Source organism: Lissotriton vulgaris, chromosome 10 (assembly GCF_964263255.1).
Source record: "Lissotriton vulgaris chromosome 10, aLisVul1.2, whole genome shotgun sequence".
Taxonomy (NCBI): domain Eukaryota; kingdom Metazoa; phylum Chordata; class Amphibia; order Caudata; family Salamandridae; genus Lissotriton; species Lissotriton vulgaris.
Genome location: NC_141698.1, coordinates 316,222,415 through 316,236,280, shown reverse-complemented (window position 1 = coordinate 316,236,280; position 13,866 = coordinate 316,222,415). Strand labels below are relative to the sequence as shown.

The following is a 13,866-nucleotide window of genomic DNA, read 5'->3' as shown; positions in this document are numbered from 1 at the left end:
TGTGGGAGTCATTTTATTTGCTTCTGTTTGTCACTGCCAGGCTTATCTTGTTGGTCTTAAACACCTAAAAAGTACATAAATACATCTGCACCAAATACGACTTACGTCCATGGCGGCGTCGGTTTATGGTTTCTGCTCGCATAGCCATCCGGGGCTCTACTGGTAGAAACATTAATGTTTGCCAGACTCTAAGTACAGTAGGCGTCCGGCAGTTTGAATGCAGGATACTCCGCCACATTTGTGACAGAATACCCTATCTGCCAAACTCAAAATAACCCCCATGTTCGTCTAAAGGGTCCTAAAATTCGGAAACAAATAAGATCTGAGTTTGGGTGTTTGTTGCAGTCTTATTTTTAACTTTGAGGATTTGGTCATTCCATTTTTTTAATGTATTTGTTAATTCATATAGCTCCTAGTTCATAGAGAGCACCTTGGAACTTGATGATCAAATATTCAAATCGGGGTCTTTAGGTCATATTTGAGTTCTTTTGCTGTACCACTTTCAGAAAAAGTGAATCAGTAGGTTTATGGTCTCCAGTAGCTGGAGTGACATCACACACTCTTTTACCCCATATGACATCACAGACGTTGCCTAGTGACTCAGCCTTCACTTTTCAAAAGTCTCCATTATGCTGCTATGTGACTGGGTGAAGAGCAAAGAGTGGGAACTACACAAAGTAAACTCTTATTCTATGTTCTGTTTCTGTCACTTCTTCAAGAACCTGAGATTATGGATAGCAAAGGCAGTGGCAGTAATCCCAAAGGGATTCACAGAGATAGCTCCTTTTATTGCTGTTTCCCCTAATTTGCTTTAGTGGTTCAATTCACCATGAATGAGGCGACTCTGTAGTATCTTTTCTTGTCACTATTCAGAAACTCATTGCTCATTTATTTTCCGATACAGAGCAGTCAATTAACATAGTTAAGGAGCTGTCTGATGTGGAGGTTACAGAGCCGGAAGTGGCCAAATTTGAATGCGAGACCTCCATCTTGTCCGTGAAGCCACCTAAATGGACCCTGGGCGGCGACACACTGCAGGCTGGTAAAGACATCTCAATCGAGCAAGAAGGCGCCATTCATCGCCTGACAATATGGAAAACAAACACAAGCATGACAGGTGCTGTCCAGTTTGCAATCGGCAAGGCAAAATCTACAGCTAATCTGGTTGTAAAAGGTAATTTTGTGTGTTGAAGCAGTTTTGTACAAAACAATATATATTCTCCGGTTTTCTTTCTATATTCTGTTTTGCTGGGATCCTGTATGTTGCTGGCTGCTGTTACTTATTTGGATGAACTTTATTTGAAATCGTTCCCATCTTCTACAGAGGAGTAAATGTATGATGATTTAACAAAACCGATATTTAGAAATTCAAACACAGAGCTGAATACAAGAGCAGATGGATTGGTTATGTCTTGTTTGAGAACGAAAGGAAAATTCTCTACCCATTTTCCGCTCTGACCTTTGAAATGTCCTGATCTGAACTTCCTTTATTCATCTTCTGCAGAGATCCCAGTCCAAATCACCAGAAAACTTGAAGATAAGTCAGCCACAGAACGTCAATCTGTGATCCTGTCCTGTGAATTTAAGCCACCCCCGAAAATGGTGGCATGGTATAAGGACCAGACCATAATTGAATCTTCTGAAAAATACAAACTTAAACAGGAGAAGAACATGTCGGAGCTCAGGATCCTGAAGCTTCAGCCTGAGGACTCTGGTGTGTACAGATGCAAAGCAGGAAATGCGGAGACCTCCTGCACACTGACAGTCGAAGGTATATTGTTTTCTAATCGATCTATAGCACTACCTTGTTCTCTCTCTTTGTTGAGATATTTGCCAGGTGATATGGGCTTGATCAAGGCAGCGGGTCAGCAATAAAAATGTGTTGAAATGAACTGGTGATACCAAAACGTAGGCATCACCAGTCCTCATCATGTTGGAGTTGGAAATGATAAACACTAAATCAATAGATGTATGAGTGAGTGGAGTGTAGGATGGGGGACTAAATATATGTACAGGAATGTGTCCATCTAAAGTTATTAATGAAAATATATGTCAAATAATGTGACACTATTGTGGACATGTGACTAATGCATTTATTGGCGGTAATAACTAAGTTGAAAAATAAAAATAAAAATGTCGATATATAAGTATGTATATTGTGTAGAGTGTTTCTGGGTCAGAACATAAAGCACTTTACAGGTATAGTGGATGAAATACAGGTTACGTATGATATTGATTTTGTGTTGATGGTTTTGCTTTTTCCCCTTATCCCAGATCGAAAATTATACCAGCAGGGGGTACCTTCCTCATTCTTGTGGAGTTGGAAATTATATCAGTTGATATACATGAACATATAGCTGCTAGTGTTCAAAGTAGCCAAATAAATATGATATATGTTCAATAGCACCATATGTCGCAAAGACTGGTGAGAAAACAAACTGTGCTGCTTCACTCGCCGTTGCTAGATCTAATTATTTTGACCTGCTGTCCTGCTGAACCCCTCAAGTGGGTGCATCATATTCACTACAGCCCTCTGTTGGGACAGTGTGAAATGGTACAGAGTAAACTGATACCGAGAACTCTTTTAATTCTTTCTGCCCAGACAGGAACAATCGCAGATGAAACACCAGCTTGAGTTCCCTGCTGCGTGAAGGCTGGCCTCCTTGCTTCCGTCACATTTACCCGCTGTTGATTACTATCAGTGGCTAGAGTACAAGTGCTGCCTTCCTATCTGCAGTGATTGTGCAGCAGAGCAGCTAGAACTGGAGTGTGAAAGGGGCAGAAATCAGCACAGAAAGCAGCTGTGATGTGCATTGCATATATGTCAAAGACCTGGGGAGCATGGGGAGCTTGCCCTTGATGAAGCAGTATTATGGGGTGCAATCTACACTGCTTTTTTGGGCATCCACTAAGACCTGAGTCAAGCTGCTTTCTCTTCTCTGGCTCCAGTAGGCAGAACTAAGGGAATGTCTAATTTGGAGACAAGAAGTGTTTCTATTGATAATTGATTCCCATTATCCTTAAGTTTCACTTGTAGGAAGTATACCATAGTCACTTAGAATCTGGTCCTGTAATGCAAAGAGATTTCGTTGAACTAGGATTCTGTAAGACAAGGTCTCTGTAAACCCTGCACTGCAGAGCCATGGTCAAAACAAAATCTGTTTTTGATCACTCAACATGAATGTGTTGGTATTACCTTACACTGAGTATTTTCCACTCCCTCTTTTCTAGTGGACTTAATAGATTCAGCATATTAAGGCGCCATGGGTCCCGTTCTCTTTACAGATCGTTAGGTTTGTGCATTGTGTTCAAGGCACTAAAGGTACTGTCCCTGTATCCCTACAAAGAACACCGAAAGGGTATTCCATCTTCTCTGCTCCAGTACTGCAAATTTGGTCTGCATCAATAAGTTTCAGGAGGCAAGACAAGAGGGCCAGGCCTTCTCAGTCAAAGCGGCCCAGCTTTGGAGCAAGTTGCCACCAACTCTTATATCAGCAACATCCCTGTTACAATTTAGGAAAGTTCTGGCATGGCTCTTCCCTAAATAAATCTACTGCATATTCTTCTGGATGGTTACATATAGCAGCGGTACTTACCCACTCGCCGCAGCGCCAGAATACCAGTTTGGTGATAGTTGCGCTCTACAAATGGAAAAATTAATAAATGAAAAATGTCTCTCCCTTTAAAACCTATTGCATTGCAGCCTTCTTCTCTGACTGTTGCAAATTCTGCTTTGTAAAAATACAAGATTAAGATTCTACTGCAAAAATCTGAAAATCCTGTGTATTCGATGGAAACTGGGATTGTGAAGTTTTTAAAATGACAGTGGATTAACAATAATGCTGATATTACATAAGTTGTAACTGATGGTAATTTTATGGCAACATGTTTAAATAATCTTTTGGTCATTGTTATAAAGTAGGAAACCCTAAGGAACTCAGCTATATATTTTCATGATGCTTACTGCTAAAAATCCAAATCCTTTGAAAAATGTTAGGACTTCATAACTGGGTCACCTGTAAGTTTTGGAAAAGCTTCTGGGAATTTAACCGCTGTCGCAGAGTGAGTGAACGTCTTGGTCCACAATGATGCAGCACTGATATATAAGCTTCTACCTGAGCTTTTTTTTCTGTTTTTACCTATGATTGACATTTAAAAAAACAGAACTCAATTTGCCTAAATGTTCTTAACATTGAATGTTGAGTATGGGTTTATATTTAGATAGGCAGAGTGGTAATGGAACAGCCACTAAAAACTATAAAGACAATTCTTGTCACTTTCATCCCTAGCTCGTAATGTGCAGGTCCTGAAACACCTGGAAGACGTGGAAGTTGATGAGGAGAGCTGCGCCATCTTCAGCTGTGAGCTGTCCCATGATGACGAAGAGGCGGAGTGGTTCCTGAATGACACTCTCCTCTACCCTAACAACTTCAATGACATCAAGAAGATTGGTCGGAGTCACACGCTAACTCTGAGGCAAGTGGCCCCAGAGGATACAGGGAATGTGTCATTGAAGACAGAGAAGCTGACAGAGACTGCACGTCTGAAGGTTAAAGGTGAGACTTGATAGTAAACTGATTGATGTCTGACGCTGGATGTTTTCTGTCTCTCTCCAGGAGTACCCACATACATATGCATTCATGCTTTGGTAAATGTAGCTTACATGCTTTTACACAAAAATACATAGAACAAGTGATTTTGCATTCTAAAAGATGTTTCTTTTCTGTTTTCCCTTCCCCATGGAGAAACTTGTCCAGTTCATCCTTCTTAATTTTGGACTATATCCACTACATCAATGGATATGGATCTTGTCCTGCCCATGACTGGAGTAGAACTCTAACAATATCCAGGGTTGGAAGTTTGTGAAAATCAGTAACCATAAGCTTTTGGTTTCTCACCTACTTTTCAGGGCACCTTTGTCCTTTGAAGGCCAATTCCCATCCCTCTGAGGCAATTTGCCCACATATAATGTTATACCATACAGTTTTACTTGTACTCGAGAGTAAATCCATTTACTAGTGGAAATGCATGTTTTGTGAGTGCCACACCATGCATATGTCATGCTATTTTCACACAACAGATACAAAACGTCAGCAAACTGCTTTGAGAATCAGGTCCTCAGTAATGTATATATTAAAATCAAAGATGATGCTCAGTTTATTTTCACTTGCTTCTGAGATATTTACCACCATTGTTGCACATTGGGTTTCTGGTTGAAAGAGGTATGCACCCTCACCAAGCAGGAATCACAATCCTAGTCAGGGTAAGTCAGTAACACAATTTTAATTAACCTGTGCTCAGCATCTGGTAGCTTGGCACAGAGCAGTCAGGCTTAACTTAAGAGGCAATGTGTAAAGTTGATTGAAAAAGCTTTATTCGAGTTATACACTCATAAAAGCACAAACATACATTTTAAAATTCATACATTTTAAAATATATTACAATTAAAATTCACATTTCATACACATAAAATAGATATTAAACAGTTGTGCAAGCTTTGACAAGAAAATCTATAAACTGTAAAATTTTAATTCATATTGGGAGGTAAAGCCCTCCGCCTAATGGACCATGCCCACCCCAAGGATTTTGCCGTTCCCAACACAATAGGCATTTCGGTGGAGGTACAAATAATTCTCAACCCCTCAACACCACTGGAAACACTGTGTAAAGTATTAGTGCAACACTTCAAACAGTAACACAGTGAAAACACTATAAAACATATAGCTTATATGTTTATGAGTAAAACAAGACCAACACAACAAAAATTCAATAGGTAGAAGTCAAGATATGAATTTTTAAAGAATAAACTTTTGTAGTGCTTAGAAACAAATAGCGTCAACCAGAGCTATCTGGTCGCCGTTGACCGGGTCAAATCCAAAAGTCTAAGGATCCTCTTTGTCCCCTCTTTTATTCAACCTTTACATTGCCCCCCTTATTTTTGCGTTACAGCAGCTGGAGGTCTCTGTGTACAACTACTCAGACGATCTCCAGCTCATCTTTTCCCTCTCTTCCTCCCCCGAGTCAATATCTAATTTTCAGTTCATCATGACTTTTATCCAGGACTGGATGAACTTCAACCACCTGAAACTCAATCCCGATAAAACGGAATTGGTGTTGACAGGTGGTTGCTCCAGTCCCTGGTCCTCTTCTTTTTGGCCCCCTTCCTTAGGCTCCCCACCCACTTCTGTCCCCTCCGTCAAAACTCTTGGGTTTAAAATCAATAATCAACTTTCCCTACACTCTCAAGTCAGTGCCGTCGTATCCTCAGCCTTCCTCTCCCTCAAGACTATACGTAAAGTTTCACGATTGTTTTCCTCAGATGCGCTCAAACGAATACTTCTGGCCATGGTAACATCTCGCCTGGACTACGGCAATGCCCTTTATCACGGCATGCCTGCGTACCTCATGAGTCGTCTCCAATTGGTCCAAAACCAAGCCGCTCGGCTGGTCTTTAATCTACCAAAATCACACCACGTTACACCTCTCCTCGTTTCCCTGCACTGGCTCCCCGTCCGGCAGCGCACCCTATTCAAGCTCGGCTGTACCATCTTTAAAGCCCGGACAGGCTCTGCCCCTTCTTTCATTAACACAGCCATTCAAGACTACCTTCCATCTAGAGAACTCCGCTCTTCTTCCCACCACCTCCTTGTGGTCCCCCGCTTCAAACGGAAGAAGTGGGGGGGCTCCAAATTCTCTACCACAGCCCCAGCATTTTGGAACTCTCTCCCACTCCACCTGAGAACCTGTCCCCAGTACCCCCTGTTCCGTAAAGGCCTCAAAACCTTTCTCGTCACCCAAGCCTTCCCCTCTTAAACTGTCACATCCCCATACTTTCCTGCCCCCTGAGTAGTAGTAGTCATATAGCGCCAAGAAACTGCTAGGTGTATGAGCGCTCTACAAAACCCTTAAACTCAAACTCAAACTCAAACTTAACCAGACCACGGTCGGATACAAGGACCAGCATTGGCCTGCTGAACTGTACCTTGGATACGTTGATGTCGAAGGCGATGTATGGAGCAAAGGAGGTGATGCGCCGCTGTTGATCCCATAGATGTAGGTGATGCATCGGTTCCGAGCTGCACAAAGTAGAAGATGCATCGAGGGTCAAGATTAGAACAACATTGGGGTGATGCATCATCATCAAACCTCTGGGCTCTCTGTGATGCAAGCCACACAAAGCGATGTGTTGGCGTCGAGTCGTGCAAAGTCTGAGATGGGTCTGAAACAGGGAATAATGCGTTGCACAGTCGACAATGAGGTGTCTGCGGTTCATGCAGCAAGGGTCATGCGTCGTTGTCAAGGGAAATGCACCAGTACCAATCACATAATGTCATCAATGCATGGATTTTCTTAGTTGCAGCACTTAATATTCACTTCCAAGGGCCAAGGACTGGAGTGGCACCTTGGAGATACTTTGGTTCTGGGATTTGGATATGCAGGTCCAGTCCTCCTCACTCCCAGGCAAGAGGCAGCAGGCAAACACAGCAAAGCAGTTTAGCAAAGTGGCAGTCCCTCCAGCAGCACAACAGTGCTTCTTCCTGGTAGAATGTCCCCAGTTCAACAAGTGTTCTCATTTGGGGGTGTCAGAGATCCAGTATTTATACCCAGGTGGGCTTTGAAGTAGGGAAGACTTCAAACAGATGCTTTGAGGTGCACAGACACTGGCTCCAGAAAATCTACAGGGGGGTGTGCAACCCTTTGTGTGGGGAAAGGACACAGCCCTTTCAGGTGTAAGTGTCAGCTCCTCCCTCCCATCCATCTCAGGATGAGCCATCAGCATGTAGATGACCACTCAGTTACACCTACTCTTTCTTTGTGTGTGAGGGAATATAGGAAGCCAGCAGTCACCCACCCCAGACATGTACTCCAGACAAAGGCAGTACGCATCAAATGGTTACAGTACGAAAATGACAACTTTCTTAAAGTGGTACAAAAGGGGGTGGTAATGGACGGAGCATCTGAACCAATCAAACACTCACACCCAGTCAAAAGATCTGGATTTAATCCATCACCGTTCTTTAGCCCACTCTGCCACCCCAGTTCAGACATGGCTATATGCAAATCAGTCTGACCCTGTGCCTCATGGGAACAGTGCAGCCCGAACTGCCAAGCCATGCCTTCCCCGGACCGGAAACAAGCCTCCGAGGACAGGTTTCTGGCATTCCAGCCGTCTTCAGCCCGGCTTGCTTGAATCCAGTGGCAAAGTGAGCAAGGGACTCACGTCTGAGAATACCCTGCCACACTTATGGCGGCCAAAAGCGGTACAAAAGTTCAGACATGGCTATATGCAAATCAGTCTGACCCTGTGCCTCATGGGAACAGTGCAGCACGAACCGGAGAGCGATTCGCCAAAAATCCCTATTTAGGATTCGCAAAACGGTATCTTGATACATCTGGCCCTAAATCCAAAATCAGTGCTTAGAAGTCAATAGCGCTAAAAAGTTACTTGAAGTCACGCTAGACCGGGGTAGATCCGAAGTTCAGGCCGACCACGAAGGAGGGCAGACCGTCTACAGGACCCATGGAGGGTCCACTAAAAAAGTACCTTGCATGGTTGCAAAGCATCTTTGTCAAGAGTACAATGCATTGGTTCCAATTCACACAGTCAGGTTGATGCATCGAAGTTGAGCCTCATCATTTAACCTCACAGTCAGGACCTCAGATTGGTGCTACGTCGTCATCAAACCTCCCAGTCGGATCCCATTTCATCATTGAGCCGCGCAGTGATGTCTTCGGATTGGCACTGTGTCAGAGGACACTGTGTCAGTTCTGATCGGTGCATTGATGATTATCTGTCAATTTTATAGTAAATCAGCTACAGAACCCATTTCTGAGGTCCAGGACTGGAGGAAGCACCTCAGACAAGGATAGGACTCACAGATAGCAGAGTCCAATAGGACCAGCAGATTAGTTAGGAAGGCATTTGTGTCCCTGAGACTTTAGAAAACAAAGGCAAGCCAGCAAGCCCTTGCAGTCACTCTGGGTTCAAATGAGATGGTTCCAGTTCTTGTCTTCAGTAGGGCAGAGATCAGCAGGCAGCGGGGGCAGCTCAGCACAGTAGTGAAGCAGTTCCTTTGAACAGTCTGTCACGAAGAGTGCAACTCCTTATAGCACAGCAGACCTTTCTCCTGGCAGAGCTCCTTCACAGACCCAGTACTATACTGATTTGGTATGGTCAGAGCCTCAGTACTTATACTCAAATATGCCTTTGTAGGTGGGGTGATTTCAAAGCAGCTCGTTGAAGTGTGCATGCCCCCTTTCAGCCCAGCCCTATCTGACAGGCTATCTGTGGGGGGAGGGGAGGGGATAATCCTTCCTTTCTGTGGAGACAGGGCACAGCCTATACAGGTGCAAGTATCTACTCCCTCTCCCCCATCCTGCCCAGGAAGGCTATCAGAATGCAGATAAATGCAGATGAGTCCTCTGTCACACCTACCATTCCTGTGTCTGTCTAGAGGGAATGCACAAGTGTAGCTGTCATCCACCCCGGACGTGTATTAGAGACAGGCTACAGGTATACAGAGCTAACATAAGAGCAAAGAAATGTCCACTTTTGCCAATCAAGTATATACCAATGTCACCATGTATTAGGGGAGAAGAACATGCACTTGAGCACTGGGTAGCAGTGGGTAGCAGTGGTAAAGTGCTCAGAATCCTAAGGCCAACAAAAAGATACAGCAAAAAGTGGAGGTAAGCAGGCAAAAAATTGGGGGAAGACCGCCCATGGATGACAGGTCTTACATCTTATTACATCCTATAAGTGTCATTTCCAATAGGAAAGAGACGGGACCCAAAAATGTGGTGTCTTTGGAATCACATTTTAGAAATACAACTTACGGGAAAGTTGGCTTTTAACTTGCTTTTCTGAAAATACCACTTTTAGAAAGTTATACAAAAGTGGATGATGGACGGAGCGTTTGAGCAAATCAAACACTCACCCCCAGTCAACTGATCTGGGTTTAATCCATCACCATTCTTTAGCTCACTCAGCCACCCCAGTTCAGACATGGCCATATGCAAATCAGTTTTGACCCTGTGCCTCATGGGAACAGTCCAGCCCGAACTGCCAAGCCATGTCTTCCCTGGACCGGAATAAAGTATCCTAGGATAGGTTTCTGGCTATCAGCTATCATCAGCCAGGATAGCTTGACTCCAGTGGCGTAGTGAGCAAGGGACCCACGTCTCGGCATACTACCCTTCCCAAATAGGGTGAACAGCAAAACACACAAGATGACTGCTACTGCATCTATAGTCACCAAAGATTCCTGTACTTTGTTGCTGGTTATATTAATTCGAAAAACCTGACTTAACTTTGCTGCAACTTGAGTGCCATCATTGCTAGCTGGAGCTAAAAGGTCCTTGTAGGCTTTGCCAATTAACATCCGGCGACAGGTCTGAAAAAGTACAGAGAGTATCCTTGAGGGACTTGGTAACTGCGCTAGGCCCAAGTTGTGTAACATATAGTCCCTTATTTGTAAATATTTAAAAAACATATTCTGTGGCAACACATACTCTTCCTGCAGTGCGGCAAACGACCGAAACCCTTGCCCATCATATAGTTGGCCGAGTTGTTCTATAACCCTGCTTTGCCACCTGCTTCCGATAGGATCATGAAATATTTCTGGCAGTGCTGGATTCCCCCATAGCCTAGTATATACATGCCAGTATGCAAGGGAATATATTTTAGAGATATCTTGCCATAGCTTGACGATATCCCTCACAATCTTAAATCGCACCCTTTTGTAGTAATTTGGGTCCATTGTTTTATACAACAAAAGCCCCGCATTGGGGCCACTCGCTATTTGATATTAGAGCCAGGAACTGCCACTATTAGGACCATTAAACAGGCTTTGTATTCGACCAAAAAAAGCATCCCAAAAATATAATTTAAAATCTGGGATCATAAACCCACCTCGGATATATGGTAATTTAATAAAACGTAAAGCTCTCCTAGCACGTCAATAGCTCCATATAAAGCGCCCTACAGCACCCTCCAGGCATTTAAAAAAGGCAGGGGGACCCTGTATGGAATAGTCCGAAATAAATACAAAAACTTGGGTAAAATATTCATTTTAACGATATTACACCTTCCCACAATACTAATGGGTAGCCTATGCCAACTGCACATGTTTGAGACAACCTTCTTTAGCAGTGGTTAATAATTCAGCGCGATCACCTTGTCTACTTTGCTACAAATGCAAACCCCTAGATATGTTGCTATTTGTGTAATCCCCAAAGCCGCTGGAGCCGCATTTGATTGATAATTTAGTATAGTTTGTTTTTTGTCTAAGTTCAATTTGTAACCTCAAAAAGACCCAAAACGCTGGGCTTCTAAAGTGATCTCAGCTATAGAGTCTTCAGGTGTGCTAGTAAAGACTGCTATGTCGTCTGCGTATGCCATCAGTTTGAGTTCTACGCCATTAAAAAATACTGGTGGAATCCCTACATTACATACCAAGTGTTGTTCGAAGGGCTCAATATAAAGAGCAAACAATAACGGGGATAGGGGACACCCCTGCCGCGTGCCCCTTTGAACTGAAAAAAGAGGTGAGGCGAGACCATTAACTTTAACCAAAGCTGTTGAATTGCTGTATAATTTCTAAGTTGCCGAGATAAACCTTCAACCAAGACCAAAAGTTGTCATTGTTAACCATAGCTATCCCCAGACTACTCATTCGAAAGCCTTCTCGGCATCCAGCATTAGCATCCCAACACGCTTTTCTGCCCGTCCACAAACATCGAACACAGCAATAGCTGTGTTAATGTGGGCTGCTGTATCCACATTTTCAACAACAATATGGGTGATCAAAGACAAAGATTTGTGATAATGACAAATGAACCATTTCCTATAACGTGTTTATGGTTGAATACTCTAATCTCTTCATCAGACAGCTGTGTCTCATAACATATGATACACTGGTGTAGGGAGTGGCATATCACTTTATCTGAAGGACAATGGATAGTAGAATGTACAAGTGAGATAGTTTCCTTAATTCCTGCACTCATGAAAACAATATTTAATACAGACGTTTACAGAGAATGACAGATTTTTTTGTACTTTACCCTACGAGGAAACTGTTTGTCTCTCCAATTAACTGTTTGTCAGTACCTTTGATAATACATACAATAGTGGTACTCCTGGTTTTCCATGTAGAAAATGGCTACAAAGGACATCTCCACATATAGAAAAGCATATACAGAAAATTGCATTGTCTAGATGGTTGGAAAAAAAACTGGATAAGTAAATGTGTGTTGCTCTTTTTAGGAATGCTTGTCCTCTTTTAGTGTTGTGAATTCCTGCACTTCCAAATGTGCAAATAACCAGGGTTCAGCTCTCTTTTTGAGTGATTTTAACCCACTGGCTTTAACAGACATCAAACTCTGAGATGCTTTTGCTACCTGCAAAAATGATTTACCAGGAGCAGTCCTTTACTGAAGAAAGGAGCCTCACTGCACAAGAAGTTTGATTGATTTTAAAAAAATAAGGTGACCCTAATGCACAGCCGTAGCTTAGTCAGTAAGATTGGTGGGTGTGAGCTTCACATTTCCCAACAATCATGCTGGCATATCATATTAAAATAAATTAAATAAGAAGCAGGGCATGAGGGGGGTGGGCGTAAGAGGCAGGGGAGAGGGAGAGGAGTGTGGATTGTTAGGGGTATTTAAAACACAATATTTTGCAAAATAAATATTTTTTTATGACCATCGAAAACTGAGACGAAAGAGAGTGCATGTGTGTGTTTTTGTCTGTGTCTATGTACAAATCTCAGATGAAATCCAATAGACACCTCATCATACCCAACTGAAAGCACCTGTATCTCATTAGGGGTTGTAACACCCCAATTACCCCACTGAAGCTACGCCGCTGCCCGAATGCATGGTTGTCCAGGAAGAAGGCAAGCAGAGTACGAAGACGATCAGTCCACTCACTGCCTAATCCAGTCCTTCATTCATGCATGGACACTCATTGAGGTCCATTTTGGAATTAAAAGGAATGTGTATGGACTCTCAAATGCCAGACATCTCCAGTCTGTCAGCATTTTCCCCTTAGCCCCTTCTATTAAGAGAATCCTCAGCACATTTAGCCTTAATACTCTAATACTTAGCTACAGGCACCGCTAATTTAAGTCAAACATCAGCAGTGACTCTTGTACTCTGCTTCCACCAGATCACACTTGCCTTTGGGAGTTAACTCACTGATATCCTTTCAACCTGGAAAAGATTAATATCCTTTTTTTGGAAAACACCTCATCAAAAAGGGTTCATGGCACTTGGGTGGTGCCATCATAAGGAGACCAAGCTTGTATAGGTAACCGGGAGCTTGGCTCCAGGACTGCGCCTCTCACCTTCAGCATTTGAATGCCCTGAAGCCCAAGCTTGCCTCACTCATTTTCGTCTTCCGGAAACTCCTGGCTATCACAAAAAATCCCTCACTGAGTCCGTTACTCTATGTGGTAAAGGACAAACAAACTATTTCCATCTTTGGCCTGTGATGCCAAAGCTTTCCTGGAATAAACTTACATTGTTTCTAAATGTTGCAAAATGCAAACGTCTTCTGTTCTGTATTACGATTGTAACTTATGAACCGCAAGTAACAAAGGAATCTCTATGACAAAAGCAGTAACCCACTGACCTAGCCACATAAAATAAAGTTCTGTGACTTGCATGGTACACGCTCTTTGCAGCAGGCATTTTGACCCTCTGTTATTTTAGATAAGTCAAAACTACCACTAGACAAAACTCCGATCACTCAGCAACAGGAACAATAATCACCAGTTATCTTGATGTTGTATTGTTGCATAAAAACGTCTGGATATAAAAGGATTTCTGCAGCGGGGGCTTTTAAACCCATATAAATTTCCAAAA

At 42.9% G+C, this 13,866-nt stretch overlaps 1 protein-coding gene across 1 annotated transcript in view; it reads left to right on the top strand.

Annotated features, from left to right (window-relative positions):
* OBSCN (obscurin, cytoskeletal calmodulin and titin-interacting RhoGEF) overlaps window positions 1-13,866 on the top strand; it is a 1,012,031-nt gene that overhangs the window by 394,274 nt on the left and 603,891 nt on the right. Inside the window, exons 29-31 of the mRNA XM_086941076.1 lie at window positions 905-1,174; window positions 1,505-1,771; window positions 4,290-4,556. Coding sequence (XP_086797202.1) covers window positions 905-1,174; window positions 1,505-1,771; window positions 4,290-4,556 — 804 coding nt within the window. The remainder of the gene's footprint in view (window positions 1-904; window positions 1,175-1,504; window positions 1,772-4,289; window positions 4,557-13,866) is intronic.